A 26,367-nucleotide genomic window follows, 5' to 3' on the forward strand; every position below is an offset into this window, starting at 1 on the left:
TTGTCTTCCCTTTCCCCATGCAAACCATAATGAACTAACACTTTTTCATAGATGTTGAAAAAGCTTGCTTTTTTTTTTTTTAACCATCTTTTCTCCCCCCAGAACACTTTACCAAGACCAGCGTCCAAAATAAAAAAAGCTTGGATTAAATCCTTTTAAAGAGAGGTCTAAGAGTCAGGTATTTGCTTCTGGAAGGGATAAATACCAAACCCGGACAAAGAACTACACTTCTAAATTCCTAAAGACAAGCTGTTTCCTAATTTCACCTCTAGTCTGACACAGCCAAGCCCAAAACCACGAATTTTATCAAGAACAGCCATCATGAGGAGAAAGCCAACTAACTTCTCTAAAGTAACCTGAGCAGCCCCTCAGAAAGGCAAGGCGTGTGACAAGCTGCAAAATACACTCACCTCACTGATTAACACCCTGAAAAACTCAGCCGACAGCAGAAAGCCGCTTCCCCTTCTGCAACCCCTTCCGATCCTCCCTCCTTCCCCTCCCCAGGGCCAAAGGCCATTCCCTGGCCAGTCAGGGTGCGGTTCAGCCTCTGCTGAGGCACGCCAGTTATTGGAAACAAAGGCAAAAAACGCCAGATGCGAACGTAACCGTGGCCCTGCGAAGCACCTACATCCTCGGTGTGGCGGCACCGGCTCTACCCGCCACGCCAGCAGCTCCGAGTGCTGGCAGACAAAGGAGGCCGCGGCACGACACCGGCTGTGCACCGCGGTGGCGTCTCCCGTCTCTGCGCCTGCCGCTGCGTGCTGCCACGCAAAATCCAGATCCGGCTGCGTGCACGCGGGAGGGTAAAATGACGTCGCTGACTTCTGTTGGCCCACCGAAATTATAAAGGTGGTACTATCCGCTGAACTCTGGCTGGTCTTAATAACTGTGCCTCACGGCTTGGGACTCATCTGCTGCAAGCACACCCTCCCAAAGCTGAAAAGATGGAGAAAGCACAGCCTTCAAACACGCATGGGTAAGTGAGTGAGAACATCTCCATCAGAATTTCCAACACACAAACATTTTTAAAAAGGAGCATTTTGACATGGATGCCTTTTGTCCAGAATACCAATACCTACATTTTTACAGGTAGAATTTGCCCTGACTTGGCTATGAAATTTCACAGGCATTTCAGGCCATCATCTCTGTGCTTTCAAGCTCAAGACTTACCTTCTTGTGCCCTATTCATGTGCTTAGTTTCCCGAGAAGGGTCCCAAGTAACTTGATGATCTCTTCCTACTTCTCAGTTTTGGTTCACTTTGCAAATGATACTTGCCCAAAACAACGGAGACCATTGACTGGAACATGGCTCCAAAGACATGCCTGGGGAATTGAGGAAACAGGTGCAAATTCACACCCATCTCAGACCACAGCAAACTTGTCAGCTCTCACTGTGGTGGCTCCCATGCATGAACAGACCTAGGAACTCACTGCAGATACATGTCCCTCTGCTTTCAGAGCCACAGTTAGCTCAGTGTTCCCCCAGAGCAAGCACTTTCCTCTGTGGGAGACACTCCACCACCCAAGAGAGAAAGGTATTCTTTGAAAGCTGGAGTTATTTCAAGCTCCAGCCCTTTAGGACTACCAACAATTAAAAACCTAAAGCAGTTGTCTGCCCTGTCTGCTCTCAGAACATATTGGCACAGCCAACACGTTATAAAAACCTTGCTGAGGGATCCTGATTCATCTAACTCACTCACTGAAAAAGTCGTAATTAAAATATTTTTAAAGGGGCCACCACCAAAGTCTGCAGGCAAATACCCAATTCTATATGTATGTTTACAAATACCACAGCTGCCTATATGTTCTATATGCTCTACCCCTACTTAAAAACCAAGTAGTTATGGCCAAGCAACACTGATGTACCTGCTTACCTTCAAAGTGGTGAGTAAATCCAATGGATTCTTGCTCACCTCTAATCTGCATTTAGGGAAACACAAACATGGAGCATGTCAGCACCTCTGCAATCATTCTGGATTTGGGGTTCCAGATTCATGGATGTGTTGGCAAAGGCACCTTAGAATCAATTCTCACCATGTTTTCAGCACCTGGAAATCCCCATGGATGGCAGTGCTGACAGCTGTCCTATCTCAACTGCCTCCCACGCACTGGCTTTAGGGACTGTGCCCAGCACCCACCAAAGCACCTTCCCAGACACCTCTAAAGCATTCGATTGCCTGGCCCAACATTTTGCATTTACACAGCATCCCATGCCTAGAAATACCCCAAATCACTTTGCAAGCTTCATGAGTCTGACGCATCCGTTGGTAAAGAGCACAAAGCACCCACTGCTGAGACACACCAGACTTTTAGTAATAAATCCCAATTATTTAGCCTTGCCTAGCAATAGCTGACAACAGCCAGTGGCAGGAAGTAAACACATAATGATGATGATGATGATAATACTACTAATACAAAAACACAGACCAAAATTTGGCCAACACACATTCCAGATGAGTATTTGGGACATCATACACTAAAACTGACATTTCCCTTCTGAATAAAAATATTCCAGAGTAGATGCTTGAATCTTCTGCAAAGAACAAGAAACACTAAAAAGCTCCTTCCTCTAGGAATATGCTTTCCTCCTGCCTTCCTTGACTGTCTGCGAAAGAACTGGGAGCAGTTCTTTCCTGCAGACACTGTAGTAACATATGCACACAGAGTATGGGCAGCTATCAAATGGGTAGCTATCAAATAAAATCCCCCCGAAACTCCACCAAATCAATACAGCATCAATCATTTTCTTCCATGGGAGAAAGGTGTGCCAGTCATGCCTCTTCCATTTTTGTCCTCAACCTATTCTGTAAAGGTAATATATCAACACAAACCAGCTCTGATGAATGCTCCATTTCCCAGAGGTCTGTCCCACCTGGTCGCAGGATCAGGTTTTGAGCATGAACAAAACTGTAGATTGAAAGGTCCTGTTGCCCTCTGGACCTACAGTTTCCCCATGTGTGTTTTAAATAACTGTTTACCTTGGTTCCACCTGAACAGTTACACAAAATGAAATATGGTTGAAATAGTCCAGGTAGCATGTGACAGCTGAGTCAAACACAATGGTGTCTTCCAAAGTGATATAAACCTCTTCCTGACCTGAAGGAGAAAATAAATCAGACTGATCCCAAGAAACAGCTTGTCTGCAAAATGGGAGATGCTTGTACACATCACTTGCATTGTTCATGATCTCTGTACTCATCCATATCCACATCCGAATCAAAGAGGGAGTGTCCAGTGTAATCTGTGTCAGGCGTTTGAGAAATACTGTTCCCTTCCTCATCAAACGTTTCTGTCCTTGAATAAAAACTGAAGTCCTGCAGAGGGGAGTAAGTCTTGCTTGCTTCGCTGCTTTCCTCAGATTCATACAGAGTGTTATCATCATCATGGTGCCATTCTGGCCAAAATTTCCTCCTTATTCTTTCACAATACATAGCAAGGTTAATCAGTTCACCTGCAACACAGCACAACAGACTCCAGTAAATACATCCAGTCAGTAATGCTCTAACTTACCTGCTGATGCAGAAAGACATTAACACTGTTTGGAAACAAATTGTGCAGCTTCCTTCCAAGGAGGTTTCAAGATGCCAAGATCCCATCAATCCTCTTCGCAGCTCTGTTTTGTAACTTTCATGTAACTTAAAAGACGTATTTTTAACCTACATACAATAAGAAGGGTTACACTGGGATGAACATAAATGCATGTAGCAAAACAACTATCCCAAATTCAACCTCTACAGAAATAAATCGAGACAAAATACTAATACTGTACTTTTTTCATAGTAAAATTATTGCTTATTTTGCAGAAACCTGCTTTCTAAAGACAGAATTTGATCCTATATAGACAACACACTTTTTTGTTAAAATACAGTGAATTTGGGTTTTCCACCACCAGATGGCAGCGTTGATTGCAAGATAATTTCATATTTAAAAGTTTTTATATGGTCACTGGCTCATCTCTAACGTCTCAAGCCTTAGTACCTTATGCCTTATGTTTATTACATACATGTATGCTTAGAGTGTGCTTAGAGAAGAAATTACAAAAAACTTCAAAGAACAAAGAAATAATAGCATATTAAAGGGAATGAGTATGTGAAACTTGCACTCAGAATAGCATGAGTAGGTGGATGGGTACATAGAGTCATCCATACTGCTTGGGTATTTGCATCTATTACCATCTATTTATTTTCACTAGAGACAAATTAGTTCAACAAACATAGTATTCCTTCTTGAAAGCCATGGACCCTTCAGAATTTTATCCACGATTCAAAAATATAGCAATAGCATATTGGCTATATGCTTCTGGGGAAGAAGCATATAGCCAATACTTAATGTCCTCATCTCAAGTATTTTTGTCCTCAAAGTTTTAATAATGAGCAAGTCTATGCCTCTTAACTGTTGCTTTAGTAGCTCTCTCTTGCACAGAGTAGATCTACAGGTCAGATTCATTCCTTTTACACCTATTTCACATCATTTTCCTCCTTAGCTCTTCCCATTTTTCATACTGTGTGGTTTTATTCTGAAAAGGGATGCAAAGATACTTTCACATGCCTATACCACCCCACAAGAGAAAAAGAAAAAAAAAATGTGTGGAGGGGAGGGGCATGCTAGTTTCCAATTCATGCAAAAACACAGCGACTCCGAAGTCAGGTTGGACTCTTTCCTTGCCCAGCATCTTCAGTAACAGCAAAGGCTGTAATTTCAGTGGGACAACAGCACCTGCAGTTCTACCGTCAATGAAACTACTCAGTTCAGCAGAATTTGGCTTATGATCGTGCTTCTGTCTTCTCATACTTTACCCAGCATTCATTCCTTAGAGGCATTCAGTCTTTGCTATGTTAAACAGGGAAAAGATCAAGTGCAGGAATAGAAACAATTACCGTGTAGAACATCAAGGAGAAAACAAACAAGAGTTTTAAGAGGAAACAACATTATAGGATACAAATGCTACATCAAAGACAAAAACAGCCTGCGATGCAGTTGAAGTGCTGTTGCAGTCTTCAAATGTCCCTACAAGGTGCTCCAAGTTTAAACATGGCAAATGCCACCAAGAGTTCTTCAGACATCACTTAAGCTTTCTTACCTTTGATTAGTCTCTCTGGTCGAGTCCCTGGTAGTGTCCACATTGCCTGTGCCAGATGCCCGAAGACAGTGGCATCAACAGTGGAAACATTTGATCCCATGATGTACTTCTTGTCACCTGTAAATACAACAGCAAATACTTCTCAACTGGATGTCACTTCTCCTCAGTTGAAAAATAAAAATTTCCCTGGCTACATCTTTAGCACTTTTTTTTTTTACTGAAATCATTTCGCTGAAAGGGTTCACTGGTTCAAAGCCAGGGACTCAATGTTGAATATGGTTCAAAAGCTGTTTACTAGTGTCCAGCAGGTGAAATCTGCTACTGCAGCTTCCCCTGTGCTCCCCGCTTCTATAACCAGGCCAATTACAGAGCCACCCCCGGCCACGTAACCTCCTCCACTTGTCACAGCTAGCGGCGCATACGCACTGCACTAGTTCTGCTGCATTTAAAACCTTCTCTGCAACCAGGAGGTGCCTAAAAGCATGAATTGCTCCTTTGGCACAAACACAAAATTGTTCAACCATGGTTCAAAATCATGAATGCACTTGCTGAAAGAAGCTGGTCACCCTCTCTCTCTCTCATGCCTGCAGATCCAGTTTCAGGTTACTCATCTGAACATGCGAAAAAAAGAAAGTCGTACACAAAGCTTTCCTCTCCCACCACTTGTTCAGGCTGAAACCAATGCACCAGTCAGACTGGCAGCGACTACTCAGAAATGACCTGCACCTCCAGGAGGACACAGCCACAGGCAGGAGTGAACAGCTCTTTTCACATACCAGTGTGGTGCTCCCACCCCCAAAAACTGGTTTCTACCTGGCAGGGACCAAACAGAGGCACATCAGGCACGCAGGCAGGCAAGTGAAACAGCAGCTGCTTGGGACTGGCCCAGGTCAGAGTAGGGACGTGTCTGCTCCACACCACTATTCTGCTTACCTCTCTGGGCACCCCAATGCCATGATGGTACTAAGTGGCCACCACAGCACAAACAGATGGATAACTACATAAGACAGGGAAGAAAATCATGTTTCAAAGTCACCATCTGCAAAGAAACATCCAGAATAAACTCACTTCCTCATCACAGGCAAGAGACCTAGAGCAAAGACCGCACACAGGGCATGCAGGTGAAACATGTGGTATTGCAGAGGTCAAGTTAGATGGTTGCACTGTCCCTGCCTTGGCCCAAAGATACATAAACATTGTGAAATGTGGTACATAATTTAATTCTCCAGATCCAGTTATCCCATCTCCTCAGGATGTTCTTCCTCTGCCCAATATAAACTCCCTGTAATTCAGCATGTTATTAAATGTTAGGGTTATTGAGTGAGTTTAGAAAAACTGTCCAGCAGTAAAATGCAGCAAATTCCAAAGCACAGTACAACAAATGCTATCAGCCCTCCCAACTATAGTGTAGCAAAGCACTGCTCATAATAACTGGTAACGATAACATCCTCTAGCATGTCAGATGGAATTTTAACACAGAGTTAACTCTCCCAAGCTCTTTCACAGTTGCATCAACCTACTGTCTGAAAACTATGTGCAGGGTAAATGTTGTGTCTTTTCAGCATTTATGTGATGCCTAGAATTCATCAATCTCAAACACAGCTGAAAAATTGGTCCCCAAACCACAGTTATATGACAACACTTGAAATTTAGCACCATACAACTGGGTCTGAGACTCGATCCGTAACGATGTTCTCCTGGGAAGCAACACTGCTACTTCCATCTTGCTACAACTATGGCAGGCAGTGAGTGAGGGCTGAACCATCCCACTCCTTTGCAAACAGAGTGGCTCCGCAGGCACAATACTTGCACCTTCAGCTGTGTGGAAATGAAGGGAAAGAGGAGGAAATAGAGCAGTGGTTCCATAAAACTGTAAAACTGGTTTTAGGTCACCCTGCACTGCATAACACAGTCCCCATGTGCATTTCTTTCTACCAGTTCCAATTTGTTCCCAAAACCTCCAGTGTGACTTTTTTGCAGAAGACTTTCTGACAGACCAGGTATCATCTCTCAGTGTCTAGTTTTATGCCAGATTACACAGCGCCCACCACATTGGGGCTGCCATGGTGCTAATAATCTCAAACACCTTGCTGCTTCCCCTGGCTTAATCCAAGAGAAATGCAATCACGTGGTCACACTGAACTTGGATCAAATTTGTACTGCCTGGGGATTTGAGAGCACACAGCTCCGCTATTTAGGAATGCAGGCACCAGAGGATCAAAAAGCATCTACTTCAGCACTAGGTCAAGAAACTCCAGTAAGAGACAGATCTATGGGATGCAGGGCTGGCAGGACGTTCCACAGGCACCCTTCCACAGCAGCATGTACAGTCCACACAGGCTGCTGCAGGGCATTTCCACTAGCCTTAGAGGCTAACATTTGGGTTAGTCCCACCTCTGTGTTTCAGCTCTGAGCATCTCTGCCCTCCACAAAACATCAAATACTTTTCAAAAGCCTGTTCAGACAGCTGCTGCCCTGCAACTCCCTGCTCAAAATCCCCATTTACCCAAAAGCCTGACATAGGCAGACAGTTGAGAGGGTACCAACAGATTTATGGGCACTGCTCCCTCACTTTCATCTTTTACATAATTACCTAAATGTATATTTTTATATATTGCTAGTTCATATGCCCAGTTCCCCCCACTTCCTTACACTACCACCAGGCAGTAGAAAACTACTGCAACACAAGGAAATTACATTCGTGGTTTAAAGACTGCAGGATAGAGAGCAAGATGGTACCAACGGGGCAGGCTGATTAGTTCCAATTATAAGAGATCCGGAGGAGTCTGTTAGGGAAATAGGTACACGGGAGAAGGAAAAACGATTCTCAGAAATGAAAAAGAAAGAAAAAAAAGCACCCAAGATGTGACTGGGAATGTCAAAATGAGTGCCACAAGACCTGGCAGCTGCCAAGTTATCATTCACTGGAAGCAGCTCTTGGAATTTAAAACTTATTCTTGTTCACATGTGAATGGTCTCTGTTAAAAAAAAGGGAGCGTTAAATTAATCTGATATGCCTGATGACTGACAGCTACTGTTTGGTATGCACAGCTCTTCTGCATGACCGGCATCCTTTTTAAGCTCTCAAGATTGCTCTCTAATTAACAGCCAAAATTCCAACTACTTCCTCTTCTGGGAAAATACATGGGCACATATACGTAGGAATCTCACCGAGATTTTTGTGTGGGCAACAGGCTGATTAACTGCCTTCTCCTTCCCCCTGTGAAACAGCAGTCTCCAGTCAAGCTGGAGAAGGAAGTCCTCATCCCACCTCCTGTCCCCATCCCAGGATACTTTGTGGAGGCCACAGTTACTAGACCCAACCATGAACAGCTGGCTGGAAAAAACCTGAGCATGCTGGTGTTAATGAAAAATCATGGCAATTGCAGAAAAGTAGACAAACACATCAATAATGAAAAGGGCAAATATAATGATTCATGTAACTGCACACTGACTAATCTGATATCCGTTTCAGAGGGGAAGATGAAAAAAAAAAATGTACAATATTCAGCTGGTAATGTAGTAAAATAACAGGAATACAGCAGATGCCCATCAAGGCTTTTTGAAGCACAAAAGGTACAAGATTCTTATCAATAATCTGGAAGTAAAAATAAAACTCCTGCTGACAACATATGTATCATACAATTTAAAAAATTGATATAGTGAAGAAAACACCTTATCTTTGAGGATTTCCAGGATTTTTCCCCACCAAAAACAAAAGACTCTTTGATGATAGCATTCACCTTCACAGGAGACGACCTGGGCCACCCAGGGAGGGAGGAAGAGCTAGGAGGAACATCTGCCTGCAGGCTGAAATTAGACAAATTCCAATTTGAAACAGGTCAGATTTTGAACAGATTTTTATGATTAACATCTGCCACCAATTACTAATGAAAGTGGTGGCACCTCCACCTGCTGAAATCTCATAATTAAAACTGCACGCCTTTTTAGAAAGACACACTTCAGCCAGAAAAAAGACACAGGCCTCAAGACAGCAACCAAGCAGTCCGATTCACAGAGCTCTGTCTAGATGACTTAGTGATCCCTTGGAACTCAAAACTTTACAAATCCGAGTGTCAGTATGGACTCCAGAGATAGAAGGATGCAGACTTTTACAGGTACTCAGGAAGATGTTTTAGTTTTCTCTTGAAGGCTACGTCTGCTCTCGGCAGACAGGGTTGACTTTAGCATAGACACATCCACTGCTGCTCCGTTCAGCCTGCCAGTGTTGTCTAGCCAGAACCAGGGGGCTCTGCTGAGCTCCCAAGTCATAGGTTGAACTTGCTCCACCTCTCATCTCAACCCCATTCCTCTCAGCAACATACGTGGAGCCATGCAGTGCCAACCTTGAAGCTATGGCAACAGCAGTCCCACAGTTGAGGGCACCTCGAGCTGGCCACAGCTCTGCAGCAGATGTGCCCAGACCTCCTCTTCTACAGTGAGCTGCTCCCTCCCTTCCTCCCCCAGAAAGAAAAGGGACCTCTTAAGCTCCAAAACCAGGTTTTCTTTGAAGACACACTAGAATAGGTAACTTTCTTTTGTTAACAAAACACTGCATGAGAAAGCATCAACAGAAGAGGAGCTGTCAAGAAATATCCCCCTAGTCCATTGTGCCCATGCACCATGTGTCTTTTTTTCACCTTGCAACTGAGCAGGTTTGTTTCAAAACACAAAGTTACAGAAAACTCTGCACAGCCCCATCTAGGTCCTCTGCAAATATCTGCCTTTCCAAAAGACTTCGGAAGTGCAGAAGCATCTGTCTTCATTCCCATTCTCTTCCTTCCCTTTCTCAGCAAGCACTCAGTTTCTGCCTTCTGCTGGGCTCTCCTCACCTTATTCCCTCCATCCACTCCACACATCTATTTAAAGCGTGTGCAATATGTCCTCCCTCCAGAGTCCAGGGCAGGGACACATCCTTCCTGTCCTCCACTCAGCCACCTCTTTAAAGCAATCCTAACAAGGAACAAAGCAGCCACACAGGTAGAATCACAGAATCACTAGGTTGGAAAGGACCTTCAAGATCATCAAGTCCAACCATTAATCCAGCGCCACCATGTCCCCTAAACCATGTCCTGAAGCACCACATCCACACGTTTTTTGAACACTTCCAGAGATGGCGACTCCACCACTTCCCTGGGCGGCCTGTTCCAATGCCTCACCACTCTCTCAGTAAAGAAATTTTTCCTAATATCTAGTCTAAACCTCCCCTGGTGCAACTTGAGGTCATTTCCTCTTGTCCTATCACTAGTTACTTGGGAGAAGAGACCAACACCCACCTCACCACAACCTCCTTTCAGGTAGTTCTAGAGAGCGATAAGGTCTCCCCTCAGCCTCCTCTTCTCCAGAATGAACAACCCCAGTTCCCTCAGCCACTCCTCATGAGACTTGTTCTCCAGGCCCCTCACCAGCGTCATTGCCCTTCTCTGGACACGCTCCAGCAACTCAATGTCCTTCTTGTAGTGAGGGGCCCAAAACTGAACACAGGATTCAAGGTGCGACTTCACCAGTGCTGAGTACAGGGGCACGATCACTTCCCTACTCCTGCTGGCCACACTATTTCTGATACAGGCCAGGACACTGTTGGCCTTCTTGGCCACCTGGGCACACTGCCGGCTCATATTCAGCCGGCTGTCAACCAGCACCCCCTGGTCCTTTTCTGCCAGGCAGTTCTCCAGCCACTCCTCCCCAAGCCTGCAGCATTGCATAGGGTTGTTGTCACACAAGTGCAGGACCCGGCACTTGGCCTTGTTGAACCTCATACAGTTGTCCTCGGCCCATCGATCCAGCCTGTCCAGATCCCTCTGCAGAGCCCTCCTACCCTCCAGCAGATAAACACTCCCACCCAACTTGGTGTCATCTGCAGACTTACTGAGGGAGCACTCGATCCCCTCATCCAGATCATTAATAAAGATATTAAACAAGACCAGCCCCAGAACCAAGCCCTAGGGAACACTGCTTGTGACCAGCCGCCAGACAGATTTAACTCCATTCCACAACTCTCTGGGCTTGGCCGCCCAGCCAGTTCCTTACCCAGTGAAGAGTACACCCGTCTAAGCCATAAACCACCAGTTTCTCCAGGAGAATGCTGTGGGAGATGGTATCAAAGGCTTTACTAAAGTCCAGGTAGACAATATCCACAGCCTTTTCCTCATCCACTAGGCGGGTCACCTGGTCATAGAAGGAAGTCAGGTTGGTCAAGCAGGACTTGCCTTTCATGAACCCGTGCTGTGTACCATCTCTCTTCGTTCCTTGCACAAGAGAGACACAAGCTCAAGGGAAGCGACAATCTGCCCCAAACCAATTCCTCAAAATGCAAATTTTACATAGAAGCACAATATGGTTAGCTCTCAGCAGACTGCAAGGCAAGAAACACAGCTGTAGACAGCTCTGGTGCAGATTTCAGCCTGAGCTACATAACAGAATTGGGGCTCCTGTGGTTCTAGCTAAGTGAGGTCAACTTTAAGACTAACCCTACAACAACCAAGAAGCCTAATACCATCTGTTTTGACAACACAGACCCATCTCCTACTAGCAGGTTTGAATAAAGCTGCTAACACCAACCAAATACAACAAAGTCCAGCTCACCAAAATAACATTTGCAAAGGGTTTTCAAATGGCAGCCTCATAACGATCTATCAAACAGCTATGAGTCCCATGAAGAAAAAATGAGACCCTCCAAAACAGAAGTAGAATGTTTGCAGAACTAAACACTACATTTTCCTAAATTCACATAGCAAAATGCTCTTCCAAAATCACAAGTCATGTTCTGCTCCTCTAGATACACACACCCAATGCCCAGAGAAGAAAGCCACTTACCCCTCTAGAGAGACAATTTGGTAGCAAACAGCAGGGGAAGAAACACTGTTCCTGCCAGAGCGAGGGCAGCACTGCATGACAACAGCAGTGCAGACCCTACCTACTGGCAAAATGAGACTATTTGTGTACGCAACCAAGCTGCCAGGAAGCGTGTGCAGTCGATTTCATCCTGTGGACAGCGGGCTGTGAAAAAACAGAACACGCGTAACTCGCTGTACATTACCCAGGAGGCCTGCTAGAGTCCGCATGTCCTTCTCCATCAGCGTGTACATCTCCTCCTCCGAGAAGCGGCCAATGCCATGGCCGTACATTTCCCGCTTCACGATCCCTTTGGTCAGATGGCAGAGGATCCACTTCAGCAAGTCGCTGAAGGGGCCAAAGAGTGAAACCATCTTTTGTGTCTCATGAAGATTTTCCACCCACTGGCAATAAGCTAATGTCCTAGAAGGATGTGAAAATAAGTTATAGCAGTGCAATAACCAGACATCCCATCACCACCCTGCAAAGGATCACACGAAGGTTAGGCAGCGAGCTTTGACGCTGAGTGCTCCCTGCCCTGATGGAGAGGTAGTTTCCAGTAAATAGTAGACCCAGATGCAACTCAGGGTGACAGCAGAGAAAAATGACTTTGCAGTGCTTACGCAGACTGCCCAGTGGTTATTCTCTCAGTAAATCATGACTCACTTCATGATAAAATGAGATTCACACTGAAGTAAAAATTAAAAGCTGCAGAATTCTGCAGAACTCACTAACAAAATGCTGTGCCGAAAGTACCAAAAGGATTTCTTAACTAAAGATGACTGACTGCACAGAACTGGGGAAAACAACAAACAGACCACAAAGAAACCACTCCCACCAACCTGTTCTCCTTGCTTTCTATACTGCTGAAACTTAGCAAAGCAGTAACTTTGCCCCAACGTAAATATTGTAGCAGTCATTTTTCAGAAGATCTCTGCTCTCCTCAGAAACTAACAATGACACAATCTGTTAAAAATAAAATTTAAAAAATTAAGGGGTGATGGTTATTGGGTTAGTTTTTTTCCTGTACTTTCTCCTCTCTTCAAAATGTTGATTTTATGAGACACGCATTTCTAAAGGACTCTGTTGTATTTCGGGTTGTATTTCAGCTTTATTGAATGGCAAACATATTATTGTGAAAGGTCTTTTTATAAAAATTTGTCCTATTAGGACACTGACAGGGTGGTCAGGCATTGGAACAGGCTGCCCAGGGAGGTGGTGGAGTCGCCATCTCTGGAAGTGTTCAAAAAACGTGTGGATGTGGCACTTCAGGACATGGTTTAGGGGACATGGTGGCGCTGGATTAATGGTTGGACTTGATGATGTTGAAGGTCCTTTCCAACCTAGTGATTCCGTGATTCTGTGAATTTTTGTTCTTTACTAATATTGTAGGCAAACAAAAAAAATCAATTTGTTGCTGTCACTACTCAATAAACTTATGAAAAGAAGAAACATTAACTTTTTTAATATCTAGCATCTTCTGACATTACGAAGAAACCAAAAAGACCATATGACTTTTGTCACCAAGTTCACAGGATGTTGGAAAAGGGTTAAAGACACCTCAAAGTAGACATGACAAACATATGAAGCCAACAGGGTCTCAGAAACACTGGGAATTGATACCCATATTCCATTATGTTTGTAGTAATTCCCAAACTGAAAAATCTAAAAGTGCATTTACATATTTGAGATCATATGAAAACAGGCTCACTGAGACATGATAAACTACTGATGCTAGACTGAAAAGTTGAAATATCCAAAGTTGCAAGTTCATGTACGAAATTATATTAAATATTAACTAATTAACTAATCAAATGTTCCCATTTCCAATATGATCAGAACTCAATTTTTTTTTGTTTGGAATATGACTTCAGTATCATCATTGTACATATTTCTAGTTGCACATAATTTCCTTAGCACTGATATGGGTCGCCTAAGTCAAGAAGGAAAAAAAAAACCAAAGCAGTATCTCCTGGAGAACTACTGTGAATTTTTTTTTTTAACATACATTTTATCAGACTCCTGTATGTCAGGAGCAGAAGTTGAATTCAGCACTACCGTCAGAGAACAACTATGTTTACACCATGAAACACAAAGTAAAAGACAAATATTTTGCATAACACCTGAAGAAAAAAAAAAAAATCCACTCACAGCTCAAATTTAGAATGCTCCCAACAGAGTGGGTGAAAGACTTTTTAACCCTGTTGAAAATTGTCCACTGTAAGACAATGCTTTCTGCTCAAATTGACTTCATTGAAGTCAGTAACAGTGAGGCATATGCAGGTTTTGCTGCAAATGCATGAACAGTGAGGAATAAAAACACACCTGCTATGTTTCTGATGGCTTTTATCCTCAACAGATTTCTCCACAACCTCTTGCACTGTATTAATGAGACAAAAGCGTCCCGCTGACATTTCACATGCTTTAGCACCACTCTTCGAACTGCGGTGTTCTGCACTAGCTTTGTTTTTCAAAATGGATGGATCAACTCAAGTCATTGTGCTGCTTTCAGCACGGCATATTTCGAAACAAAGCCAAATTTAGTGAGAGGCACCAGTACAGAAGGGGCAACATGAAGCCAGCGAGCACAGGAGTAAACAGCTACTGAAACTCCAGAAGTATTCATTTTGGCTAGAAGATGCGGTGCAGAACTGCCTTGCTCCAGGAACAAAGGATTTAAGAAGGATGAAAAGAAGACTGGGCTGAAAGCATAAGGGCACTCCGCAGAGCAGAACGTTTCAGTAGTCGCGTTTCATGGGCCTGGGAAAGGACGAGGTCCCTTGGGCAGACACAGCTCTGAATAAGAAGAAAAGCTCTGGTTTTGATGCAAACACTGGGAAATAATTACAAATACTATCTATAGCTGTAAGTTATTATTTGTATTATTTACTTGAATAAGCTACGAAAAACCTGCTCTCTCAGAGCACTGGTGCAAAGATCCTCCTTCCCCAGCATGGACTTTATCAGCTTCAGCCAGCAACTCTGCACCACAACTTAGTTGCTTTAGGACAACAGGTCTGGCCACAGAGAGGGACAAGTAGAAAAAGAAGCCAAAACAGAACAGAAAAAGAAGAGAGGAGACTCTGTGGCAGAATTTTTTTAAAAGTCACACCAGTTGCACAAGACTAACTCAGCCCTATGGACTTGCCATCACTATTGGTCACTGTAACCACACCAGCGAGCTGGCACTGCACCAAGAATCATCAACCATGTCCAGGATGGCTTTAATTTCATGAGACAGGATGAACAAGGTTTCCCACAAAGCTAATTAGCCTATACTTTAAAGCAAAAATACATTTGCCTAGCACTCGCTTGCTGTGGTGGAGAAGGTCTTTGGGTCTGGAAGAGGCAGAGATCAGATGAAGTGTTTAACGATCAGGACAGCAACACAGGAAGAGCAAAACTGCATAGGATTTAGGTAATCTGGCTTAGGGTAATCTGTCAAGCACAATCTCAAAACATCTGCTTGTCACTTTGAACGAGTAAAGTTGTCATATGTCCCAAACCTCAAATTTACATGGGCAACGAAGGCAGCTAAATAAACAACCACAGAGTTTACTTCTAAGATTTTATGGTTCTGAGCACGCAAAAACAAAGAAAAAAGTAGGCTCAGATTCAGAGACAGTTAAAAACACTTTTAAAACCGGCTTTAAAAGCACTTTGTTAAAAGAATCCTATTCAAAGGTTCATTAATCTGTGCTTCCTACCAAAACATGCTCCTCTGCATTTAATCCCATCCATCATCCCTCTCCTCAGACTACATTGCTGGGAGTAATATCAACATTACAAAAGGTAAGGAAATGCCAGAAATCAGGTAGTCTACATAAGGTACTTCAGCATAACTACACATTTTAAATTACAGTTAGTATTTATAGGGCAACACAATTATTTTAAATATTAGCCTGAACTGAGCATTTTGGGAAACATTAACATTCCCATTTGTGCCAGCACATCTGTACAAATCGTAAGAGTATAAATAAAACAATCACGCATTAAAGAGCAATGCTGTGGGGGTGAAGCAAGTCTGAAGTCTAAATGTAACAGCAGCTTTGGCCTCAATACATAAATCAGGAGCAGAGATGGAGAAGTGACTCATCAACAGCGGCTTGCCTGATTATCCCCAAACTGTCTGAACATGAAGGCAAGGGGGAAGTGTTCACAAGGATGTGAACTGGAGGTTATTTTTCCTATCTGAACCTGTGCAGAGTGGAATTTCTTGATATACAAAAGGATTATGATGAATTAATTCCACAATCAGCTGTAGAAATCCCACCTGCTGTGCAACTTTCCCAGAGCAACTGGCTTTGAAGCTATTGTTAATAGCAGGAGAGACATCGCTCTTATAATTGGTTTTATGTATTTAAACATATTTTATAAAAATATTTTATGTTTAATACATGGCACATCCGAATACCGAACAAAGTCAGATTCATCTGTATTCTCATACTATGTTTTTCCTGTACTTCAAGCACTCATCACATACACGATGTTTACATGGTCTCCTTGAAAGACAAAGCAAGAAATGTGTGAAATATATGTATGTGTATGTATATATACACACCCCCTTACAAATCACTAAAGTTGTGCTTGACAATACAGCTAAACTAACAGGTTAGTTTGGTTAAGCTGCATATCCAAGGCTTTAGGTTCTCACTAAGCACATTAGTGTCACCAACCCAATCTCACTGAGATCCCTCTCCTGAGATTAAAGTGCCAAAAAGCACCTCGCAGCAACTGCTAGCCTTCTAGGCACCAGGAGCTGCCTGGCTTGAATGCCAGCAGTGCCACCGAGCTCAGGATGCCAGTGCCAGAAGAACATGAGAATCTGACACCGTCCAGTCCATCTTACACAGAGGTCCGATCCCATGAACGTGCTGCAGATATACCAAAAACTCAATGCATCCTGAAGATGGCTGTGGGTGTCCCGCGGGTCTCTGAGGGCCCACGGGTAGTTGCAGGCAGTGGCGGTGACCCAGGGCAAACATTCAGCAGATGACAGAGGTCTGCACTGGACCCAGGACCTGGGGCGAGAGCCACAAAATTGGTCCTCTCCCATCTCTTCTCTGCTGACTTGGCCCGACACCCATTCAGGTTAGCAGGCGTTTTTTCTTTTGCCAACTTAAACATGGCAAAAGCCTAATAGTTATGGCATTCCCCAGGAACAGGAGCTCCAGTGCCAGACCCAAATCAGTTTTGTGCCTCTCGGAGATACGCTCTAATCCTGGCAACAAAATAGGAACACTCACTCGCTTGCTGTCTTTCTGCCTGATCCCTGCTAGGAATCGCAGCCTGGGTTGGAGGCAGAGTGTCTAGGGCTGAGGTTCACCACAGTCCTGCACTGCTCTCAACTCCAGCCAGAGCAACAACTTCCACCTCTAAGAGGCACTAATTGGTGAAGATGAGCAATTACCTCAGCAAAAGCAAAACGGCTCAGGAGGAGATGCTGAGCACCCACCAGGATTAGCTCCATCCAGAGACAGTACACCACAGGATGTACTTTGCTGCTTTGTTCGATAGATGTACTACAGTGTTACTTATTTATGATGAAACTACTTTGCAAGCTGCTGGCAATGAAACGGTATGAATCACCTTTTATATCACTGCTTTGGAGGCTTGATTTTATAACCTTATTCTGCAGAAAGGCGATCACTGTTAGAAATTCCTTACCATGGAACTTGAAGATACCATGAACAAACCCTAACCTTCTGGTGGTAAGTGGACAGGTTCAAGGACCTATGTCAAGAGATCCCACAACCACAGATGCAGTGCTGTCAGGGAGAAAGGCGGTCCTACACAGCTAAAGCCCGATTTTATTTTAGCGTAACTGCAGGATGGTCAAAGTTATTATCCAGTAATTACAGCAGGCACAACTGTGATGCCTCATAGCTCAGGCTTTGCCTAGTACAGAGAACTGGCATGGTGTAACCTCACCAACATAGCAAGCCTCTGGTACAACCACACAGCAGGGACATACAATAAGACCTACAGTTGGATGTTCTACTACACTGCAGCAAAAATGCTAGCATGCCTGCCCATGTTTTAGCATGACTAAACAGGGCAGGCAACAGGGATATATAGCCAGGCACACACTTCTCTATTCTTACTTGGGTCTAGCTTCGTCCACCCATTTCAATGCCACCTCCCTGGGTTAGCACCTGAATTTGCAATACTGTCCCATATGCCCCCCTCTGTAATGCCCAGCAGTGCCAAGCCAGCTCAGAGGGAGCCTGGATGAACAGACAACAGCTTCACAGCGGAAAGCACGATTTGTAATTGAGACAACTACAGCCATTTGACATCAGTAATGATACACTTAAAGCAGTTAAGTCTATGGACCACAAAACAACGAACACTAAAGCAAGGAGATGGAGCATTAGGAGATTAAAAGGCCTGATCTCCCCTTTGGCAGCTACTGTAATTGCGGGGGGGGGGGGGGGGGGGGCGGGTGGTGCAGAGCAAAACAGAACAAAACAAAAATCACATTTGCAGGCCACCTGAGTCAGATTTTTGAGGCTGCAGATAGGTATAACTGGCAAAGGTCACACTTCATGGAAGGCTGGGATTACATTTCTAAACCACATCATTTAAATCTGCCTACCGAACGCTAAAATTGTTCCCAGGAAACACTAAAAATTATTTGAAGAACTATATGTATGCACGTTGCTATTCATCTTCAATCACAAGGTGAAAAGAAAAAGCAGGTAAATGCATTCAATTTGCATCACACCTTTTTTGGAGGAAAAAAGTCAACGTGAATGCAACACTTACTACAGCAAGGACTTAAATGCATGCTAGAAAGTAAACTATTGGGAAAAAGCCTTGTGCCTGCTGACGCAGCCAATGCAGCATCCAAGATGCCATGTCCACCTGCTACTTCTATGAATCCAGACTGAAAAGGGCACTTGGAAAAAGGACTGAAATGTAAAGTGGGGAGGAAAATCACAGGTATTATTTTCAAAGGTGTCAGTAAAATGCATAAACTACCAGCAATGTTGTATTTATGTTTTCCATTCGTATACTTACTACAGCTTCTCACGATACTGTGACTAATACTGCATCCTATCAACTGGCAGTGTCGCCAGCAATACATATTAACAGGAGTATCCTGGGTTGCAGGAAAGGCAATAATTCATATTGTAATCACAGGCACAGATAATTAAAATCAGTAACTGTAAGAACACAATATCCTGGATTCACTCCAAACGCTGAATTGCGAATTGTGTCCCCTGGCTGTCTGTCCCCCCAAACCACACACGTCTTCAGGCATCTTGATTTTTTTTTTGTCTTTATTAACAAGGCTGTTTCTATACAGAGGTCATACGAAACAGGGCGGAGGAACAGCCCACTGCTGCTGCCTTCTGCAAAGCCGCAGGCAAAGGGCCTGACGCCTTACCTTGCCTGCAAGACACTACAACTCTCAGGGGAGTTACCCCCGGCTCCTACTAGCGTACGCAGAAAGAAGCAGCAGTTTTATATGGTAAAGAGAGCTGCGAAATTAGTAATTGGGTACCCAAGCTTTCTGCAAGAGAAAATAAGCGTTCAGGTCCAGGCACGAGCACATAGGCAGATCCAACAGCATTAAGAACACAGCCAGCTTCACCATGAAAGCTTACCAGTAGAAGTGCTCCTCCACCATTTTTGTCACTGCTCTGGAAACAGCTCTTTCATGTGGACCAAGGTGTTTGTTTAAATTCACTCCAAGTTTCTCTTCCAAAAAGTCAATAATGAACTCGGTGCCAGATACTTTCTTGTGATTGTATTCAATCCAAGGCATTTTCCCTTGAGGGGAAAGTTTTCCATCAAAATAGTTCTAAGGAAAAAAAAAAAGCAAGTAAACAAACAAATGTACAGTCAAAAAAGGCCCTTCAGGTTCTGTCTCAACGAGAATAAATCTTTTAAAATATTTTTCTGTTTTTAAAGGCATCATTATCCAACAAACTTTAAAAAAAAAACCTTAATACTCTAGACTAGTGGTAGCTGTTTTATCAGAGCAACAACTTTACCCTATTCTGACAATTCAGATAAAATTATTTCCAAGGTGTATTTCCAATTATTAACAAGGTATTATACACTTTTATGTAGGATGGCACATGATGTAATATTATTTAAATACCCAGGTTATTTAAGGGTTGGAGATTCTCAGATCTCTCATAAGGTTGGGTCCGTTACTCTAAACAAGTTTTGAATGACAGGACTGACACTTGAATTTGGCTCTTGCGCAGAGCAGCACTTTTCACGTAAAAGTACTTTATAAAGATTAATTCACTACCTATCTCAGACAGCTGCATTACCTCCAAGGATAAAACACGCACAGTCACAAGCGTGTAATGAAAGGCATATCATTCCTTCACTGGGCGGGAAGAAAATCTGCCTTTACATATGCTTCTGCAACTTCCTAACTTAACAATCTCATACATTTACAGACACACTTGTTACACTTGGGTCTCCAAAAGCCCAGCACCAGTACAGCACTAGTGCATCACTGAATACCGGTATATCTGCTTAGCACAACACTCATGCAGAAGCAGCAACATGTTTTCCCCATTTTACAGTTGGAGGTGAAACACAGAGATTAGAGCATTTATGTCTCATCTGACAAACACGAGAGCAATTGTTGGCTTTCAAAACATGATCAGACATTTGACTTCAATTCTCTCTTACTTCTGAAGGCTGAGACACGAGGCAGAACTTTCTTCCTTTCTTGTGATTCCCATCCTCATGCTCCGTTATTTAATGAATGTAAAATCCTAGCTCAGAAAGCCAAACCATAAAGGCTCACAATAACGGCTGTGCACTCGGTCTCCAGCAGTCACTCTGAGCATTTCAGGATCTAGCTGCTGGAGGTTTAGGGTTAGCAGTTCTGGACTGACCTGTTTGGGTCTCAGGTATTTACCCCTCTTGAATCCACTACAGATGGATTAAGGTCCTCTTGCAGCAAGGAGCATGTACACCAGAACATGCCTCCAGCTCAGTCTGAAAGCACAGCATCCTGCCTACCGCTCAAAACGCGGACGCGCAAAGCACCACAAATGCGCGGCCATTCCCAGAGGCTCTTCCCTTGTGGATGAAAACAGACAAAATGGGTAACACTGCTGGGAAAACAATGCCTTCTGGCTGTAGCCTTTTCTGGGATTTCTGCCCAAACAAATAGCATGGTAGGGACATGGGATTACATAATGTCTCATCTACTGCATCCCTACATGGGTGAATAAAGCAACTGAATCCACCCCTCTTGCACATGTGAGTGACATGGGGGTTATTACTCTGGTCCATGGGAGAAACTCTCAAAACTGCTAAACACCTGAAACTGAAAAAGCACTGCCCCATCCTTCCACCTTCCAGACCTTTCCTTCATCAAAAAGGCTCTTTCAGCACTCAGTCTGATAGGTTTCCAATGAGTTTTCGTTATGAATTTTCTACAGATTCATAAGCTTTTTCTGGAACTACACAGTGTGTCTATACGGCACTGAGAATTGCTGGCTTCATCTTTGCTAGGCCCTTTCAGTATGAGATTTCTCTTCTTGTGCATAAACACTGATGCTTTGCAGAAGCTACTGGATTGAATTATTACATATTGCAATTACTGTAATCCACATCACTCGCAAGCCAGAAAAAAAAGTAAGTTATTATTCAACTGCACATTTCTTCAAGCACACATATATATCATATATAAAGACACTGCATAAAAATTTGTTAGTACTGCACTCTGAAAAAAACAAATGAGAGATAAAGTTCCTACACAAACGTTGGTTTACCTAAACTTAAAAAAGCCTTCTCAGGATATTCATGTCTCATTACATACAGTTTATCAAACAAAATAAGAAACGTCTTTCAATGACCTGAGAAAACCTTAGTCTCTTGACAAATCTATTAAACTATTCTTGCGTCCACTGTTCTCAAACAAGTATTTTTAGGCTTGAAATCTCAGAATCCTTATGACTGTTACTAATTGCCATCAAATATTTATGAATTTTCCACTTAAAAATTGTTCCAGCTGCAAAGCAGGGAAATGCTACGGTATTATCACTTAAAAAAAAAAAACAAAAACAACCACACAAAACATCCCCTCGTACCTCATAGCACATTTAACCAAACTGCAGCCTGCAGAGCAACAATAGCAAGAGGTCCCCAGAACCTCATTTACAGAGGAATTTATAAACAGAATAGCATAGGGCACTTCTGGGGTAATTTTATAGTACTATCCAGAAGAAATTAGGTTCCACATTTTCAATTACTGCTGCTTATGCTTTTACTTTTACCTATGTATCCTCCCAAGGAGGCCACCATCTTCACAGACCTGGCATGAAAACAGCATGTTTCTGCTGTGCTAATGACTTACCAGATTACATAAACACTCAGCTCTTCATATTCAACACTCAGCTCTTCATATTCATGAGGGAATCAAGAAATAGCCAAAAGATCTCCACAAGCACATAGAATGGGCTCTTTCAAAACAAGTTTTATCAAGAACAGCATCAAACCTTTTGAAAAAACAGCTACATACTATGACAGCTCTGCTGGGATGGGGCTGCCCAAATTATTTTTGACGGACAACTCGCACCTAGAAAGGCAGCTTCAGGAAAACGTAAACACATTACAAGAACACATCTGTTGGGAGAAACTCAGATGAGAGTAACGCAGGAATGTGTCACCCAATTCCACTTCTCACAGGCCATTAAAGCATGTTGTATAACACACAGCACGTTACTCCATAGTCTGATGCATTGTAATAAAGTATAAACACAAGGAATCGAAAGAGTAAAAGCAGTCTGACCACCCCACTGACTTTTCTTCACCCTGTTTCACAACCACCCCTCCACAGCAGCCGCTCCCAGGGAAGGTGATGACCACTGCAAGTCTCCAGTGGCAAGCCCAGGCACCAGCTGCCACCCAGAGCGCCACCGCTTCTCCATCGCGGCCTCCACGGGCGCGCAGGGAAATGAGGTGTTTCCTCCTGCATCTGGCCGTACGCCCTATACACACTGGGGGGGTGTATACTCCCCGCTGGGGAGGGGGGACCATCAGATGTCTCTGTCACCTATGGCGTCCTACAAGTAACATAGCCACAAGGGAACAAAATAGATGTCTCCAGGTAGTCTGAGTATAGCAAACTTTGTAACTCCAGCTGAGAAGGGCGCTGCCTGCTGGGTCTCCTCCTGCCACCTCCTGCTCTCCTACCACTTAACCCCACGGTGGCATTCGTACCTTCCTCCGCCCGCCAAACACAGCACTGTACTCCTAACACAAAGACAAAAAGAGAATCTGCCTCTTCCGGAAATAAAGCTGCATCCTCAGCTCATAAGCTTAGCTCCACCAAACTTACCTCTAAAACCCTACATAGGGTTGGTAACCCCACAAACACCGTAAGCCTGTATACGCCAGCATGGCTAAAAGCAGCAACCTGGCATTCCCAGCACCCGCGGGACCCATTCCTGCTCCTGCAACGTGGAACATGTGGGGAACCGAGCTGGGTTAAAACCAAATAAACTAAACCTTCATGGCTCCAGCTAGGCCAGCTCTGGCCCAGCCTGATCTGGCACAGAAAAGCATGTGCAGGAAGGGACAAGAGGGAACCGCTGAAGGTAGGACTGTTGCTTCTGGTGGTCTGGCTGACCTGCGCCAGCGTAGTGTGCTCACACCTAGCGCGCGGGGATAGAGAGAGATCCAACACCAAAAAGCAATGCTGACCTTCAGTACAGAAAATAGAGAGGGGAGCATAATCCTCTGTAAATCCCCCTCTCCGAAAAGCTGGTTGACTCACTTCTACTCAGCATGAGCTGTCTAAACAACTCCAACCTGAATCACATAAATGCGCAGTGTTACCTTTTAGAAGTGACCGTATCCGGCAACAACCATCTTTTCTACTGCAGTTTGCTTTAACTACTCTCCAACAGAGCAACTTTGATCATCACAAACCTCTGAAACATATCAACTGCCATTAGAAAGAAAACAGATCTCATAAAAATATTTTTCCCTTCAAACATGCAATTTTGACCCAAACTAAGTGGAGAAGCAATGTGCACTAAGTGCTCCTGCTCCAATGACACGTTCAAACTTCAGTATCTTGCAGGTTCTGTAAACTTAAGTGAGGAAAATACATCTCAGAGGATGGAAATCTCCCTCTTTAATGCTCTGCAGTATATGATTGAAGTACCATTAAATCTCAAGATAATGAACATTAAACTCAAGGTTTTAAAGACTTAAGTAAAATGTAGTAATTTGGTTTTCTTTCACTTCCAACATAGAGTTTAATCGCATACTAACGAATGAATATCAGCCACAAACGTGTAAAAAAACCAACATTGTAATATGGTTGTTTTCTCTCTGTAAAACACAGGACATAAACTGAACGTTCTTCCTAACACCTTGGTATGCAGCAGTAAAAAGTGACTTGAACCCATGTGAGGTGAGCATGCAACTTACCCACAGCTCAGCCTCTTTGAGACAAAGAAAGATGCCAAATTTACATCACGGGGCAGGGAGGGGGAGAAGAAGAGACACATTTCTTCTACCTAAGATCCTTGTTATCTTTATCACCACAGTTGTATCATCTTAAATGCACTCAATGCTTTACAAAAACAGAAAAGAAACCCCGTCCCGTGTTTCCAAGAGCTTGCATGCTGTACAGCTTGCTGACACAACAAGACACACGCCAGACTCATGGCGTCACAACTAAACCTTCACGCTAACAGGCAAAATTGCTAGATTCAAATTTCTCTCTCCTGGCTTTCATTCACCAGAGTAGCTCAGGCTTTGTCCCTTGAAGGAAGATGGCATGGGATGCACACAGACACAATTAAGGAGCATTATTCATGACCTCTAAAAGCAATCCTGTCTTCCTTCACCGGAGAAGCACCAGCAATAGAAGGTGAAGCAAAAGGCAAGCACATCTTCCCGGTAAAGCTCCAGCGAGAAACCCTCCGTGAAAATAAGCTGCATCTGCCTAATCTTGATCTCTTCGGCGTGGTGAAATTCAAAGATGTTACGTTTTAGTTCTGGCATGTTATTTAGCATTATATAAACTCCAGACTACTCTCCCACTTAAGCATTTCCAGCCAAGATAGGTTCTCACATAAATTCAGCTTTGCCAATTAAATCTAGAGCTGTTCCAGACCCATGTTATTCAAGTCATATCTTTAAAGGCTATAAACCAAATTTAACTGGAGTCATAGAAGTGCTGGTGTACCCACCTAGTTGTAGGTGTTTATTTACATCTCCCTGGGTGAGACAGATTGAGGGGGAAGAGAGACAGGATGCCTATTTGCCACTGCATGCAATTTTAGTCAGCTGCAAGGTAAAGGAAAACTGCATAATGTACCTGGTAGGGTAAATCGGCCATCCTCAGGTAAGTTTCCATTTTCAGACAGAAGGGAGATAAACTTGGAACACCATTGCTAGGCCTTGAAAACTGATGCAATATGATAGCATCTTTCGAATCAAGCTCTTGCTCTTTCCTGTCAAAAACAAAATAGAATTAAAAAAAAAAAAAAAACGGACAGGCACACGATACACATCAGCACGTTAAATACACAAAGGAGACATCCTGGCCGAAGCAACACCGAGGACCGCTAAGGGACTACTGCAGGTCTTTGATTCACGGGATGCAGATCCAGGGAGCAGCGCTCGGGCGGCAGGCTGGGCTCAGCCTGCACCCGACACCGGTAAAGAATATTTAAAAAAAAAAAAAAAAAAAAAAAGGGTAAATGGCAAAAACACGGTGAGGCAGAGAAACCAAACTAGCAGGCCCCGACGCCCTCTGCCCCCGGGTAAGCGTCGCCTCGGCCCCGCCGTGAGCGCACCCCTCGCTTCCACCGCTCCTCCTCAGCGGGCAGCGCCCGGCCCCGGCAGGCCCCGCCGTCCCGGCGCTCCCCCCGCCGCCGCAGGCCCCGCCGCCCCCCTCACCGTATGGCCAGCAGCTCGTGGAGCAGGTAGGCGGCGGCGGCCAGCAGGGCGCCGCCCGTCAGGTACAGCGTCTTCTTCCACCAGGAGTCGGAGCCCAGCGCCGCCATGGTGCCGCCCGCGCCCCCGCCCGCCAGCGGGAAGGCGACGATCTCGCCCCCATAGAGGGCGGGCGGCGGCTCCTCGGGCCCCGCGCACCACCCCAGCGACAGGCTGCGGTTGCGGCTCAGGTCCGCCACGCAGGAGCGGGGCGCCGCCAGGCCCACCCCCCACAGCATGCTGCGCCCGGGCCCCGCATCCCCCGTCGCACCGCGGAGCCCCACACCTGCCCTGCCCTACCCAGCCCCGGCGGCGGGGAGGCCCGCGCCCCGCCGGGCAGCTCCCCCAGCTCCCGCAGCCTTCGCTACGCGGCTGCGCAAGCGGGGAGGGGAAGGGAGGGGAAGGGGCCGGGCCGGGCCGGGCCGAGCCTGCCCTTGCGGCGGCTCCGCACCGGGCCGGGGCGGGAGGGCCGCTCGGGACGGAGCCGTTGTCACAGAATCACAGGATCATTAAGG

At 44.5% G+C, this 26,367-nt stretch overlaps 1 protein-coding gene across 1 annotated transcript; it reads right to left on the minus strand.

The window, feature by feature from the left end:
- Positions 1–3,167: 3,167 nt before the first annotated feature.
- On the minus strand, positions 3,168–26,367 carry FAXC (failed axon connections homolog, metaxin like GST domain containing; the record flags this gene model as incomplete). The annotated part of the gene is made up of 6 exons (XM_081997702.1): positions 25,817–26,367; positions 25,233–25,368; positions 19,528–19,724; positions 12,120–12,337; positions 5,081–5,197; positions 3,168–3,451 (listed from the first exon to the last, which is right to left on the minus strand). The coding sequence occupies exons 1-6, from the start codon at positions 26,089–26,091 to the stop codon at positions 3,168–3,170; spliced, it is 1,227 nt and encodes a 408-aa protein (XP_081853828.1). The 5' UTR covers positions 26,092–26,367.

This window comes from Phaethon aethereus (assembly GCF_964289735.1).
Source record: "Phaethon aethereus genome assembly, chromosome: 3".
NCBI lineage: Eukaryota > Metazoa > Chordata > Aves > Phaethontiformes > Phaethontidae > Phaethon > Phaethon aethereus.